The 15,919-nt window shown below is 43.1% G+C and overlaps 1 protein-coding gene across 4 annotated transcripts in view; it reads right to left on the bottom strand.

The window, feature by feature from the left end:
- Positions 1-15,919, bottom strand: part of VCL (vinculin) — a 129,300-nt gene that overhangs the window by 10,259 nt on the left and 103,122 nt on the right. For all 4 annotated transcript variants that reach the window (XM_045291170.1, XM_045291171.1, XM_004701178.2 and 1 more), the window contains exons 11-16: positions 11,068-11,258; positions 10,559-10,758; positions 9,015-9,143; positions 3,672-3,821; positions 2,029-2,137; positions 683-985 (exon numbers count right to left, since the gene is read on the bottom strand). In XM_045291170.1, the coding sequence (XP_045147105.1) occupies positions 683-985; positions 2,029-2,137; positions 3,672-3,821; positions 9,015-9,143; positions 10,559-10,758; positions 11,068-11,258 (1,082 nt within the window). The remainder of the gene's footprint in view (positions 1-682; positions 986-2,028; positions 2,138-3,671; positions 3,822-9,014; positions 9,144-10,558; positions 10,759-11,067; positions 11,259-15,919) is intronic.

Here is a 15,919-nt window from a genome sequence, read left to right as displayed (position 1 = left end):
GGAATTCAGAAAGTCACTAGTAGAAACTCCAGCTGAAAAATTGAGCATGTCCTTAGTGAGGTGACCTAGGGGATAAATAGGGCCACCCTCTTCCTACTCTTCCACAGGGACTGGATTGTACTTATAGATGAGGCTGGGGTCTCAGAACATAGAGAATTCAGATGTCAAAGTTTGGTTCCGGTTATGATCTGCTTTAGTAGTACTTGAAATCAAAATCCATTTAAACAAAACCCCGATGTGGGGTGTGGCATCTGTACAAGGCATGTAGGAGACCCACAAGTCAAGCAGAAGCCTCGAGATTTGGCAGAAATAGAGATGGTTTACAGGGAGTACAAAGCTTCTTCAGAAAAGCACAAGGAGGTATATGCCAGCTCCATAAAGAGCCAGCAAACTGCCTATGCATCTTTTGAGAGATTTCCAAAAGAATGGCCAAAAATGGCCTGAAACTATCTAGAGTCAAACAACATCAAGAAAGAACACAGAAGTTGGTCCAGAGAAACTCATTTACAAGTCTGGCAATGCAGAAAAATGGTTAACCTAGCATTCTCACTCAACGCCTCTCGTTTTTGCTCCCAGACTTTATAAGTGATGACAGTGGAGCATATATTCTCTCACCACTCTGTCAGCTTCCTGACTTAACCTCTCAGCAGAGGTGAGCCATACCATACCGGGCACTGCTTACCAGGGTCAGAAATGTTGCCCGCCACGGCCTTTGCATCCATCACCATCGGAGAGATGGTCTTGCTCAGTTCATCGGAGGCTGCTTTCACAGCCTCACGGAACTTGGGATCCTCGGAGTTCTCCACCTCCCTCTTGGCCACCAGCAGGATCCGGTTGGCCCGACGAGCAATGCTGGTTGCTCCAGCGACCAGCATCTGCGGCTGAATGTTTGCCATGGCCACTTTACACTTGTCCAGGTCTTTTTTAATGGCTTCTTCCGAAGCATCCAACAGAGATTTGGTATCGATGGCTTCGTCCACCAGCCCTGATGGAAGAACAGAAATGGAATGGGGTTTCTATGTGAGAAGGAGAGAACTTCCAAAGTCCTGCTGTCCACTCAAGGGTTCTCGGGCGAGGGAACCACCACCAGCATCCTCTCCTTCAGCCCAAAGCTCTTCGTACACAAGCAAAAGCAAACACAAATAAACAAAAGCCGAGAAAGGGCCAGATGGATTCATAGCATGACACAAACAGGACACTGGCCTTGCATCCACCCAGACAAGCAGAAGAAACAAGGATTGCGTCTGAAACCTTTACGGCGTTATCTGTGAATAACATGTCCTCCTGCCCCGTCTCCTTCCCAGCCATCTGTTGCTTGTTGGCAGCTCACTGTGGCCAAGATGAGCCACACGGAGGACTCCAGTAGCCCTGACAGCCTGTTTCTTACTTCTGTTACCTCTCTTCAGACACCTCAGGAGCTCCACTTTCATCTCTGGCTGCTAGGGTCCCCTGTCACCGCAGGCTTTGCAGAGACGCGGACGAGCCTGCGTTCCTGCTTTCTCCCCTTCCTCCCCATCCCTTCTTTCCCGAGACTGACGACTCAGAGTTGCATACTGAGTGGTTGGTTTCTTCTTTTTTTAAACAAAAAACGACGTGGTTGTTAAGTTGGAGGAAACTCTGAGACGAGTTGTATTAAATGGTAGCCATTGTGGTGCCTTGAAATGTGAACCCACTGAAAACGACAGGGACACTTACTGTGCCCGCCAACACGGCCTCCCGCCTCTGAAACCAAACTCAGCTCAAACTGGGCAGGGACATTCAAAGAGGAGATAGAGCCGGAACAATGAACATCACACTAGGAGGGCGACGTGAAAATAAAAGCGACCCAGAGAGTCTCTCTGGACAGAGTTGCAAGGCTTGAATGAGAAGCCGCCACTGCTCAGCAGCCTTAATCAGGGCCAAGTACACCGCGGAGCACATGACCACCCCTTTATCCAATTACAGCAGAGTAACACAAGCGGCCTGCTCAAGTTTCTGAGAACTCATTCCGTGTGGGTTACACAACGAGAACTTTGCATAGAACTCTACCTGTCATTTTTTCAACATTATCAATCCATTGGTTCTTCATAGTCTCAAAATGTTCACTAGCTGCTTGATTTCCAGGATTCCGAAGTAAGATGCGTGCGGCCAAGACAACCTGGCAATGACAAAACAAGCTTTAAACACCAGGGTACCCACATTCAAACGCACGCTTCAGGAAAGCTGTCTCCTGCTTTCCAGAAGGTGGCACTAGAGAGCCAAAAATCAAACTGCAGAGGTAAGTCTCCATTCAGGCTGAGCCTTCAGCAACCTGTGACACACATGTATAAACAGCACCTCAGAATGGTTTTTCAGCCCCAGTCGGACGTTAAGAAGGTAAAAACAATAACAAAATAAATGGGTATTCACCTGATACTTTAAAAAACAGCCACAAAACCAGCTTATAGTTACACCACTGTTGTCAACTCTTCCACCATTCAGAAGGATACAAAACTCACTTAAATTACTTTGTGAGCAATAAATATCAACAAAAATTCCTGTTTAGAGTTAACCAAGTGCTTTCACATTCAATTACTCACTGAATCCTAACAACTTGGTGAGAGACACAGGCCAGTTAATAGCACCACTTCCCAGATGCAAAGGCTGAGGGAAGAAATTTAGCTCCCAGTTATTAGGGGTGTGAGGAAGGAACTAACATGTATCGAGCTGATAAAATTATAGGCACGGTGTGCTCTGCATGCATCTTAATCCTCATAACAATCCATTAGGGAGGATCGTGTCCATTTTACGATGAGGAAATCATGCCTCACAGAGGAAACATACCCGGATCAGTCTCTTCCATAATTGGTGTCTTGAACTCAGTTTTCTAATCCTCTTTCAGGAACCTAAGTTTTACATTGAAATCCTATGCAAGAGGATTCATTATTTTATGGAAGTTTTTAAAAAGAAAGTTGGATGTGTGTGAGTTTTATAGGAAACCTACCTGACTTCCATGGCCCGCTGGCAGAAAATTGAAAGATTAAGAGAGGCGCTTTTCCCCTTAGTCTCCCCAAAGTGCCAGCTAAGCCTAGCACAGTTTGTAAAGATGCTTGGTCTGTGGCGTAAATGAACGAACAAGTAAATGATAAGGCTTTTTAAAATGCCAACAAAAGAAAAAATGCCATACTAAATGATGCTGAGCTAAAATGTTCAAGAGCATCCACCACCTATCAGAACCTGAATTCCTGTTAAAGGTATTGTCTTTGCTTCTCAGTCTTCTGGTAGACTTTTCACAGCATGCGAGCTATATCTTAGTAATGGAAGTAAGTGGAGAAAAGAAAATATGTCTTAGATACAATTGAATTTTTAAAAATGTCTGGTCTGGGGCAAAGGATAAGCTCTACAATCAATTAGCCTCTCCGTTATTCCTAGTAATTTCTAATTATGTGTGCATATGTATGGATAGGTACTTTTTATTTTCTATTTTCAAAACTAATACATGATCACTGTAAAACACATTTAGTAACACAAAACTACGTCAAGTAAAAAGTCTCTTGTAAAACTAAGCTACAAACGACAGAGCTTAATATACAGGAATGCGCATTCTATTTAATGGCATTTTACAGACAGACATGTTCAAAAATAAACGGACCTTCCTTTTTCACAGAATAGTGTATCATGAGAACTTAACTGAAGAACAAGCAACATCAAACCTGAGGTGTGAGCTCGCGGGCCGTCTTCACGGACGCCTGGATGCCCTCCACGGTGGATTTGTTGGCAGTTCCAACAGCAGCCGCCTTCTCTGCAGTGGCACCAAGCCTTCCGGAATGATTTTCAAAGTTAGCTGCCCTCTCATCAAATACCTTGAGAAAAAAAGCAAAGACATATAAAATAAAAAAAAGTACTTAAACAACATGGTTTGGCAACCTAAACCATAGTGCTAAGCAACTGCTCAAGCAGACTTGGGAGCTGATATCAAACGCTAGTTCACCCACTGTACAATACTGCTTGAGGTGATGGAACAATTTCTGTATTAGCCCCCAATAAAATGGTTAGAAAACAAAGACAGGGCTATGAATGTACAAATGTGCTTCACACAATTGATGGATGTATGGATTGTGATAAGAGTTGTATGAGACCCTAAGAAAATCAATGAAAAAGAAAAGAATGATGGCAACATATGTACAAATATGCCTGATATCATTGATGTATGGATTGTGAGAAGAATTGTAAGAGCCCTCAATAAAAGGATTAAAAGAAAGAAAACAAAAACAAACAAAAAACCCTAATCCATGAAACAGATAACAGTCAGATGCCAAGTCTTGGCCTTGATGTATGTCCTCAAGAGATTTCGCGATAGACATCCAGATCCAGAGTACACACTCACACACACACACATGCACACCCGTGAATTTCACTTCAACGGCTGTTGTGTTAGGTGCTGTTGAGTCGCAGTGACCCTACAGACAACAGAAGGAAACACTGCCTGGGCCTGCACCAACTTCATAATCGTCCCCGTGCTGGAGCCCGTCGTAGCCACTTTGTCAATCCATCTCATTGCGGTCTTCTGTTTACCCAGAATGTGTCTCTCTCCAGTTCAACCACCCAACGCTAGCAGGACCCAGCACTGTGTCCTCTGCAACAAACGTCACAAAACTGTGGAGACCAAATAACCCTCCTTCCCAAACAAGAACTGTCCCCTAATCTAACGAAGACAAGCAAATCTAGTCCCTGCTCAATTACTCGAGGGGATAGGTGCATTAAAAGTCAAGATTCGCCAGAGAGAATCTTAATCTAAGCTCCAGCTTCCCTGGGGTAGCAGCCCTAACATTCATGATATAAAAACTCTGCCCCTGGTCTCCTTGGGAACAATAATAACTGATGCTCAAAAGAAGGCCAGTCTCCAGTCCTCGCTTCTGAGATGACAAAGGAAAGGAGGAACCATGGTCAAAGGAGGCCACAGCCACGCTGCCTATCTGCTCCTTGCACTCTAGGTCCAGGCGTGGCCGAAGACAGGACCATGCAGAAGATCAGCTGCTTCTTGGCTCGCACAATGACTACATGGTTCGTACAGGCTATATTTTAAGAACCCAAGTGGGGCTTAACAAGCACAGGATTTAAAAAAAAAGAAAAACTCTCTGGCATCGAGTCAACGTCAACTCATAGAAAATGTTTGGAGAAATGCGCCCAATTCCTTCACATAAAAATAAGGTTTGTTATGACTGGATGATTGAATTATATGATATGTAAATTACTTGCCAATAAAACTGTTGGAAAAGGATGGGGCTTGGCCAGGGGGGGAAAAAGTTTGTAATTCGAAGTGGTAGAGCCCACAGCTCTCAGAAGTATTTCTGAAGCAATAACTTCAAGGCCTAAGTGGAGCTTCTCACGCTGTACATGAAGCTACATTTTTGTGTGAGTTGTTTATTGGGGGCTAATACCATTCACAGGCAGGGGGTCAGGCAGCGGTCACATGAAGCCCAGAAAGACCGCCCACCGCCTCCTCCAAAGCCTATGCAATGCTTAATGTAATGATATGATGATTAGAAGCTCTGGGAAAACAAACCCGAAAGAATACAGACGTTGCACATCACGAATAAAACAAAATGAGGCCTGACGCAAAAGCAAGGCGCGCCGACTTTCATGAACCCTACATGCAAAAGCATCTACTGAATGATTTGTTCTACTCTCACTGTTTTAAAAATTAACTTGTCCTTCTGTGGTTCTCTCACTGTTTTAAAAATTAACTTGTCCTTCTGTGGCTTCGTTAGGGGTTACCAAGTCGATTCCGACCGGGAACAAACTACTGCGCCATCCTCACAACGTCCTTATATTTAAGTCCATTGATGCAGCCCCTGCGTCAAGCCACCTGGTTGAGCCCTGCCTCTTCTTCGCTGCCCTCCATGATGTCCGTTCTCAGGGGCTGGTCTCTCCTGACAACAGATCCAAAGCACATGAAATAAAAGTCTTGTCGTCTTTGCCTCTATGGAGCATAACGGCTGTACTGCCAAGACAGCCTTGTGTTTGTTCCTCTGGCAGTCCATGGTACATTCAGTACCCTTCACCAGCACCACACTAACGCACATCGATTCTTCCTCAGTCTTCCTTATTCAATGTCTAACTTTCACAACTTTTCCTTAGCCATTATTTTAGAGATTACACAAAAGTGCATACCATGAAGGGACTATTTAGCAGAGTTAACATGGCAAAAAGCTCTTCAGAATGTGTTGGGTACCATTATGAGAAATGAAGCCAGGTAGAGCAAACATCATTAGGCCAGGCTTGCACTACACACAAGAGGGTGTTGGGAACTGCCTGATCGAATCCTTCCTCTTCCTTGCCTCCTCCGGCGAGTCTACCTTGCCCTCACTGAGTGGCCAGTTCTGGCTCTTGACAGTCTTTAAAGATCACTCGTAAGCAGGTTCCATTCTCCGTGTGAATTCTGCATCTCTCCCTTCAAGCCTCTTCTTCCTCGTCGTGTCCTCTTGTTTGTAGTCAACTACTCTGGCTCTTGCTAAGTGATGCTCGGAATCTCTGCTTAAATCCTGAGCTCCGATTTCCCTTCTCCTGACCTTGCTCCTTGTTCCTTACCTTTGCTGGTCTCACACCTTCAGAACCAAAGTTCCTACCTATCACGGCTGGCTATGTAGACCCTAGACCATGTCTGCTTTTGCTGTTGCTGTTGCTGTCTGTTTCTGTTTCTTTTCTTTTGCTTGTCCCTCATTTATCTTTCTCTATGACTATGTGTATGTGTAGGGTTGTTGTCGTTGCTCTGAATCTGAAGATGGCGATTTGTGTTTTTGCATTTGTTGGTGTTCTTGTCCTAGTCAAGCACTATCTATATCTATATATTTATATTTCTATTTGCTTGTTGTGATTGCGTTAGACACTGATATTATGGGAGATAAGGAAAGTCACTTAACCTATCCAGAAGCCAAGAATAACAAAATAGGCCAAGAGACAGAAAAAACGAACACATGGAAGGACAAAAGGAAAGAGTATGTGGAAAACTATAAACTAGGAGCTTCGATATTACTGGCGATGAAGTAACGAAGCAGGAATTTGTGAGGAAATGGGTATAGACAAAGAATTAGAATAGCAGAGTGTGCCTTTTATTTTTACAATACTGGCGACCTCATAACAGATTTAAGGAAGACCAAACAGGAAGGATGACCTGAACCAGAATTGTGGCAGCAGGTATTGAAAACGAGAAAGATTCAAGAATATCTGGATGAGCGAATGAGCAGGGACTGAGATCACTGTTGTGGTGGGGAGGGAAGGACATGGAAAAGTCGATGGTGACTCCCTGGTTTCCCAGAGAGCAAGGGAGCAATAACACATGTTCGGTGTCTAGGAAGCATTAGAACCGCCAAGTAACGTCCGCCGGGGAAGAAAACTGAGGTCAGCAGCAAATAATAGACCTGCACCCACCAGTTCTGCACGACCTTCTGTGCCTGCCTCAGCAAGTGCCCCCACGCCTTTTCTCTTTTGCTGCCACATTCTGAAAAACCAAATACTTGCTTTTCTAAAATCCTTTCTAGCTAAAAATAGCCATGCGACATACTTCCGAATAGGAGGCATACACAGCGGTTCCAAACAGTGAGACCCAAGGAGAGAAGCCTGCATTTTCTCTCATTCATTCAGCACTTATTCAATGTGCACCAAGTAGCAGGCTGGCACTGCTCTAGGGACTATGACCAAGTAGTGACTAAACAAACCTCTTGCCCTCACGGAATGCTTATACTAAGGGAAAGGAAATACATAAGCAATCGCAGCAACAGTCAAACAAAACCCCAAACAGGTAAATATGAAGGAAACTTTCATGGAAAATAAATTAAAAGATAATGGAATTAAAAAAAATTTTTTTTTGGAATTTTCACATACATTGCATATCAAATATTGATAAATGCTAAGGAGAAAAACAAGATGTGGGGAGAAGGGAGTGTGTGGGGTTAGAGTAGAGCTCCTAGTTGAAATAAGCGAGTAATGCACAGAGTTATCTGTGGGAGCACCACAAAAAATAGCAAATACAAAGGCTGCTGGACCTTTGTACTTTTAGCTAGCCCTTCGTACTTTGTACTGCTAGACCTCTGTACTTCTACCTTTGTACGGACTGAGTATATTAAGGAAGACTAGGTGTGGGGAAGTGAAATTTCTTAATCTTGTTCTTCTATCCATGACTTTGTAACTCCCACCAGTGACTGGGTGGAACTACGCATATAGGGTATGTGAAACACTAATAAAGGGGTTAACGGGTATCAGAACGAGGTATCTTAATAGCAAGAGGAAAGAATTCCCAGGACCATCAAGGAAGAAAAATGACCAGGGTTTGAGAGCTCTGCCTGAAATGGCAGAGGTCGAGAGCAGAAGCAGCAGAGGCTGCTGCGTGGAGACCATGGGACAGAACAAAGGAGCTAGGCTGAGGCAGAGCCAAGGGGTTGCATGGCTAAGACCACTGGACAGTAAGGTGTCTTGGCAGGCAGACTCTGAGGCCTGCAGAGGCCAAGGTACCATGTAGTTGAGAGACTGAGGAGTGGACACAGACTTGACTGCTGGCAGAGAAGAGGTGTGGACAAGACGATATATATATATATATATAGTCATATATATATATATAGTCATATATATATATGTCTATATCCTCGATGTTTTCGGATCCTGATTTGTGGTAACCTGTTAACTCCTGAATAAACCTCCTTAATCATGAGTATCATCTGTAAGTTCTGTGTCACTACTGGAATGAACTGTCACACCCAGCAGAGCAGTAAGTGCTGTGGGAATAACACTTGATATCAAGCTAGGGTAGGAGGAAGGGAGAGGGTGGAGGCTTGGCTAACCTCTGCCTTGTGTCTATCAGCCACGGGCTGGTGTGGCGTTGGGTAGCCAGAGGAGGTCAGTAGGAATACGGTACAAGGGGATAAATGTATATAGAGGATCAGCAGGAAGATCAGCAGTACCATGTAAGGTCAGACATGGAGACGGAAGGGCATTTTGCAGGGTCTTGTTCATGATGTGCTGGAGCCAGCAGAAGAAATGTTAAAAGTGCAGCTACTCACCTCTTCCCTATTAGGTGCATCAGGAGGGGCAGTGGCTGCCACGGCCAACAGCTTGATGGGCGTTGTGGTATCACTGAAGACGTCCGAAACCTCCTGGGTCATGGCCTCCTGCATCTGGGCTTTCAGATCCTTAAAAACATTGTTTGAAAATGAAAATGTCCAGCAATATCCAGTAAGCACAGCTACTGATGTCCTCGCTTCACGGATACGTTCTTTCATTTGTTTAGTCTTTCAGTATGCCTGAGTGCCAAATGTGTACAGAGTACAGGCTAGTGTCGAGTAAGCGTCCTCTAGGAGGGGAAAGACATGACCTACATTTTCCTAAAGACGGTTGTAGCCAAGCAAGGAATCTTACTTTCTTTCTTAGGGACCTGGGGGTTGAGCTCAAAGTAGGCTCTGAGACTCACCATTCCCAACGCTGGCAGGGCTTGCTCAGTAAAGCCCACTGTCCCTGTCAGGAGTTTGGTAGAAACAGTAGCAACACATTTCTAAGCAATTTATTATCTTAAGAGGAACGAAATCAAGAATACAATTTGTTTTTAATCCAAATTTTCTTAATTAAGCTTCTAGAAAATTGGATAAACTACACAGACACACATATGTGTGTATATATATGTATGTATGTATGTGTATATATATATGTATGTATGTATGTGTGTGTGTGTAATTCTCAGAAGCCACTGAACAGTTCTTATCTTCCACTGCCACATAGAAGATTTTAATCCCTATCAACCTTATATAGGTTTCTGAGACTGAAAATCTTAACAGAAGCAGACCACCTCATCTTTGTCTCAAGGAGCCGCTGGTTGGGTTTGCACTGCTGACCTTGAGGCTAACAGTCCAACACTGAAGCAACTGCACCACCAGGGTTCCCTCTGAGTTACGTTTTCTGGATTTAGACAAGGGAGCCCTGGTGGCACCGTGGGCCGCTAACACAGGTGTTGGCAGCTTACACTCAGTGACTGCTCCACGGGGAAGGATGAGGCAGTCTGCTCCCATAGAGAGTCAAAACTTCAAAACCCCTCCTCTGTCCTGGAGGGTCACCTTGAGTTGGAATCAACTTGACAGTAGTAGGCTTAGTGATTACACCTGTGCAAGGAGGTCTAGCACCTCAAATGTCTAATGTTTCTCATGGTGGTGGCATGTCCCGGCTGGTGGTACCTGACATGTTCATATGTGCTGCATAGGCAAAATGTTTTTGCCCTATTAATTATGAGCTTCTTTTAGTGAATATGCAAAAATATATAAGTCCGTAGTTTCAAAAGTTATTTCTGTTTACTCTTTAAAAATTATTTAAATTTGAAAAACAAAACAAAAAGGATTAAATTTTAAGAAAATATTGACTAGATAAAAGTATAAGCACTAGGAGAATAGAGCAATAGCTGTAATTGCTACCACCCCCTATTGAGTTTTTTCCTAATAAGCCTAGATTGCCTTGTATCTTCGGACACACTCGGTAATCTCCCTAGAGTCGGGAAAATTATACATTTTTCAAAACTCCCTCTCCCTCCTATAGTGTAATGACATATGCTTCTGAGTTCTACCTTTAAGGAATCTTGGAGCTGAGACGCAAGTGCTCTCGCCTGAGGACTGTCCCCTTCCCCTCTGGCAGCCAGGTCAGTCAGCTGGGCTGTCAACTGGTCCACTCGATCACACTTTGCAAGGAGATCTTGACGATAGGGCCCCATCATGACATTAGCTAGACGATGCCCTTCGGCCACAAGTCCCCGGATGGCAGCCTGACCTGGACCAAGAGAAAAATCATTAAAATTCACAGAATTCAGAGAAGGACTACTAGAAAATAGTCCCAACTTTCAATGTCAACAGGAGAACTTTCTACTTGTTCAAAACAAAGTCACTCGTTCTCTAATTACTTCTTGATTAAAGGCAGCTTTACTGGTTACATGCAATGAAAAAGGAAAGTGCCTTACTCTCTAGAGACTACAGCACATTTTCAGCATATACTTATAGATAGTCTAGAATCCCTATGAATAGTCTACTTCTCTTCAGAGAGACAAGTTTAAATTAAGGCTAAAGGTTCTGATGTCCTTACCTACGCCCCGGTCGTCCACTGTGGGATTATCAATCCACCGCTGGGCTTGCTCAATCTTGCCCTCCAGGTGGACAGCTGCTTTGGTGGGTCTGCTGTTGGCCACAGCCCTATTGGTTTTGGTCTGCAGGTTCTGCAGGGCCGTGGCCACTTGTTTGGCCAGTGCCCGGGCCTCCGGGGAATCTCCTTTCCCTCTGTCAAGAAAGAACACAACCATCATGTCACACATAGACACACATGTTCAATTAGATGACTCAATTGCTTAGGACGCACCATCATTATTACTAACTGGGCTTGAAATATTTATCTATCTGGACCTTGAATAAGGGATTAATTATTTAAATTCAGATTGCCCTGTCCCACTTAAGATATTAAACATCAGTTTAACGCAGCAAAGGGGCTAGGTTAGCTGAATCCCTCGGTTGGCTCTGTCTGAAAAACACAGTTTCCCATAGCTCTTCCTACTGATGTGGGTCCAGGCAGCCATGTTTGTTGTTGCTACAAGAGTTGGCAGTATTTATAACAGAAGAGCAGTCAGGCTGTCTTCTGAGTTCTGATTCTGCCGGGTACAGGTGCAGGTAGTTTCTTGTAGGAACTCATTTAACACTCAAAACCTCTCCTGGTAAAAAACCACACCAAAAACACCTTTCTTCTTCCATGCACTCATTTAATCCACACAAGAATCCTACGAGGTCAATGTCAATAATACCCTGTGTTTAAATACAAAACCGAGGCATTAAAAGGTTGGCTAATTTGTTCAAAGCCCCATCACTTACTGTGTGGAGTCAGAACTGAACCCAGGCACTCTCGACTTTAAAGCCCCCACTTACATGTACACACACACACACACACACTCTCTCTCTCTCTCTCTCTCTCTCTCTCATATAAATACACTTATGATATATACATATATAAACTTATTATATACATATTCTTATAATGATAGCCTAGAAACGCCAGTCCTTGCCACAGCTAATCGGACTGGGTTATTACCTAACTCAAAGGCAGCAGAACCACATTCATTCGATGCTAGCGGTTCTCAAAGTTCAATGTGCACAGAAATCACCAAGAATCTTCTTATTTTCAAATGCAGATATTACACCTAGCATCAAAATGCATAATCTGATTCCATATGTGGGGGTTGGAGGCCTAAGAATCTGTATCTCTAACAACCTTAGGTAATTCCGAGGTAGGTGGTCCTAGGTGTATAATTCAAAAGTCCTGAAAAACCTACCAGTGGTGGCACAGAGCCGGCAGTCCATATTTAAGCCAAGGCCCTAGTAGGTCAAAGCCAGATGAAGAAGTCCCACATAAAATCAACACACATAATCAAACAGAGGACATCACACAATTGCTTGGCGATAGATGACGGGACTGTCAGTTGTCACAAGGCCTGGTCACACTTCAAGTTGTTGAGTTCCAATAGATAATATATCATTCAACAGACCCTCATTTTTGCTTAAGCTAGCTCCTTACTACCAAAAAAATTCAAGAATGCAAGCACAGAAATAAAAAGACAACTATAATTAAATCACAATTGGGAAATAAATGCCCCAAAAATCTTATTCCAAAGACTTTCGATTCTAACCATATAAGCATACAAAGAGTCTGACTCTTTACATCTTTGGTCCATTCAGTTATGTAAAAGCAATCTCTAGAATAACATCATCAACCCCACTATAAAAATGAAATTACTAGTCTACCTGCCAAAAATGACCAACATTGGTACTCATAAGAGTTCTTTTAAGTTCTATAACCTTCTTCATTATGAAGCTGGTGAAAGAGGGTTTTCATATTGACCATGGCTTGTTACCAGGACGTTACACACACACAAAGTGGTACCCACCCGCCCCACCCCCCAAAAAGGAAAAAAGGAAAAAGGCACCACTGGGCGGAGCTTTCGTAGCATGTGTTTTTCCTGCGAAATGAGCATCAAGCACCTCGCTCTGAGTCAGTGCACCCAGTGGCGTCGCCTGGAAAGGTTCTGCATAGTTGCAGTGAATTTTTTCGTAAAACCAGTTTCGCTCGAACCTCAGTTTTTGTGATGGCCGATTTAATAGCGTGGGGCTGTAAAATTTTGTTTCCTGTTTGTGAAAAATGTAGCATAAACTGTTGTGATGGTGGCAAGACACGGTGCTATTTTTACGATCCCGAAAGCAAATAACAATCAAGTCAGTGGAAGATGTCATCGTCACCTTGCTGAAAAAATGCTCAACAAGTGAAATCAGAGATCCAGACAAATGAACATTTGTTTTTTGATGTGTGGAAAATAGTGCATTTGGAGTTCATCCCACCAGGTCAGATTGTTAGTCAAGCTTTCTAATGAGTGGTTCTGAAAAGATTGCATAACAGTGTGTGACAAAAAAGCCTGATTTGTGGCAGATGGGGGACTGGTTTTGCCACCATGACAAACAATGCACCTGTTCATGCAGCGATATCAGTGTGCCAGTTTTTGGCAAAACCCAGCATACCCCTCTTGCCCCACACACCCTACTCATCTGACCTCACTACATGAGACTCCTTTTTGTTTCCAAGAATGCAGACAAGCATGAAGGGACAGTGATTTGACAATGTAGAAGAGGTGAAGAAAAAAACAAGGAGGTGCTATTAGCCATCCAAACAGATGAGTTTGAAAAATGTTTCCAAGAATGGAATCACAGATTTGACAAATGTATTAAGTGTAATGGTGAGTACTTTCAAAGTGATAAGGTTGCTTTGTAAAAAAAAATTTTAATGCATAGCTTTGAAAAAAATACCATTTTTTAGGGGTACCCCCTCCTATGTCACTTTATACTTAGGGCAGAATTAGTGGCATGTACATTTCCCTCTTGACTCTGTGCCACCTAGTCGCTCCTTGACAGGTACACACATTTTAAGGCACCTGAAAATGCTGTATTGGCAGGAACATGGAAATACTGCAAGAAAAGCAATTTGCAAGTAATACACAGGAACCCAGAAATATACTTACAAAGAATCTCTCCTAGTCAGAAAGCCAAAAGTTTCATTGTGACCACTAAGAAAGCACTTCAAAAATGTGCACAGAAGAAGGAAGAAACAAGGTAGACTCAACCCAAGAACGCAACTTAACACAAATAATAGGTAACAGTCATTTTAAAAGTCAATGAAATTGTAAGACACTTAAAAATAAAAGGTTTCACAAAATCACAGCTCCAGATTGTAGCACCTCATACAATAGCCTGTAAAAACAGTAATTTGTGTCACATGCGTACTTAGTCCATTTATAGGTTTCTTCCTGAAGGCTGCGTGCACTGTCAGTAAAACAACAGCTGCCCAATAAACCCCACACAAGAAAGATGCAGGTGGGTGCTGTCAGTCTCGCAGGACATGAGAGGCTGAAAGCGAACAACTTAAGTCACAGGCAACACTTATGAGTTAATATTAACAAAATTAGACAATTATGTAGATCACTATATTTTTAAATGCTTACATTTTACATTTTCTCCATTTAAATCATCCAAGGTTGGAGGTATAGAGTATTGATTCTCCAATGATTGAGCTTGCTATACAAACTGTTATCATGTTCTTCATTCTACTTGGGGAGTAGTGTCTTTGGCCTTAAAAGCTGTGATCAGCCATCTAAGGTGCAACCATGGCCTCTCCCCACCCAAAGAAAAAAGATGAATGACAACAGTAAGCCACATGGGAACATTTAGTCCAATGTCCTATAGGACAACACAAACATCCACAACCCTAAGACCAGAAGAATCCATGGGACCAGCTACCACTACCAACTGCTCTGAAAAGGATCAAATTAAAAGGTTCCATGTACGAGGGAGGGGAAAAAGAGGAGCTGATACCAAGGGCTCAAGTAGAAAGAAAATGTATTGAAAATGATGACGGCAACATATGTACAAATGTGTTTGATATAACTGATGTATAGATTGTTTGTTATAAGGGCTCTAAAAGAAAGAGAGGGAGAGAAGAAGAGAGAAGGTTCTGTGTAAACGGGAGTGGGGTGTGGCACAGATGTGGAACAAAACACAATGCTAAAAGAAACCAAGGTGGGGTCCCTGACACTATGACCCTGAGCCACCGTTCCGGTGTCAAATGGAACTCACCTCTGTGGTAGAACAGTCAACCACTGAAGAGCAAAAGGGCAGAACTGACCCATGGGCAAGGAAACACAGGGAGAGAGTGCAGTAAGTGACTGTCCATTGAGGGCATTGCAATGGAGAAGTTGAAACACAATGAATGATACTAATTAGTGAATGTGCACAGTATTGCTGTCGATAGGCATCACTGAGTTAGTTCCGACTCAGAGCACCCTGTGAACCGCGGGCTGTGACAGGTCCGCTCCAGCCTCACAAGGGTTCTCGTCTGAGCCACGGCTGCAGCCGCTGTGTCAGTGCAGCTTGTCGAGGGGCTTCCTTTTTTTTTTAATTTCAGGAAAACCATTTTATTGGCATATAATTTACAAACCATATCTTTCAATAAGAGTAGCACAATTTCTTTTTCTCAACGGTGTTTTAAATTCTATACCACTGGCTAAATTAATGACACTGTTAATAAAATTATCTTATGTCCCAGGGGGATGATTGATAATCTTCTCTCATAGATTTATGAATAAATTTAGGGCTCACACTTAGTTCTAGCCTCAATCTAAGAACAATTAGTTCTTATGACATGGCCCTGCATGATGATCACCCTCATAAAGGGATCACTGAAACAAAAAAAAATTTGAGTTGTTATTTACATTGATCCCCTTCACCAAAGTCTCCTCCCTAAAATATATCTACTCTGCTTCCACGAAATCACAGTCCTACACAGGAGTTTACTTTCTCAGGCAACATTGCCCTTTTACTCAATATAAGACTTAAAACAACTCAAAATGCCC

Source organism: Echinops telfairi, unplaced genomic scaffold (genome assembly GCF_000313985.2).
Source record: "Echinops telfairi isolate 266 unplaced genomic scaffold, ASM31398v2 ScPeMD7_70;HRSCAF=299, whole genome shotgun sequence".
In the NCBI taxonomy this organism is placed as follows: Eukaryota; Metazoa; Chordata; class Mammalia; order Afrosoricida; family Tenrecidae; genus Echinops; species Echinops telfairi.
Note: the sequence above shows the minus strand (reverse complement) of the source record. Positions and strands in the feature narration are given on the sequence as shown.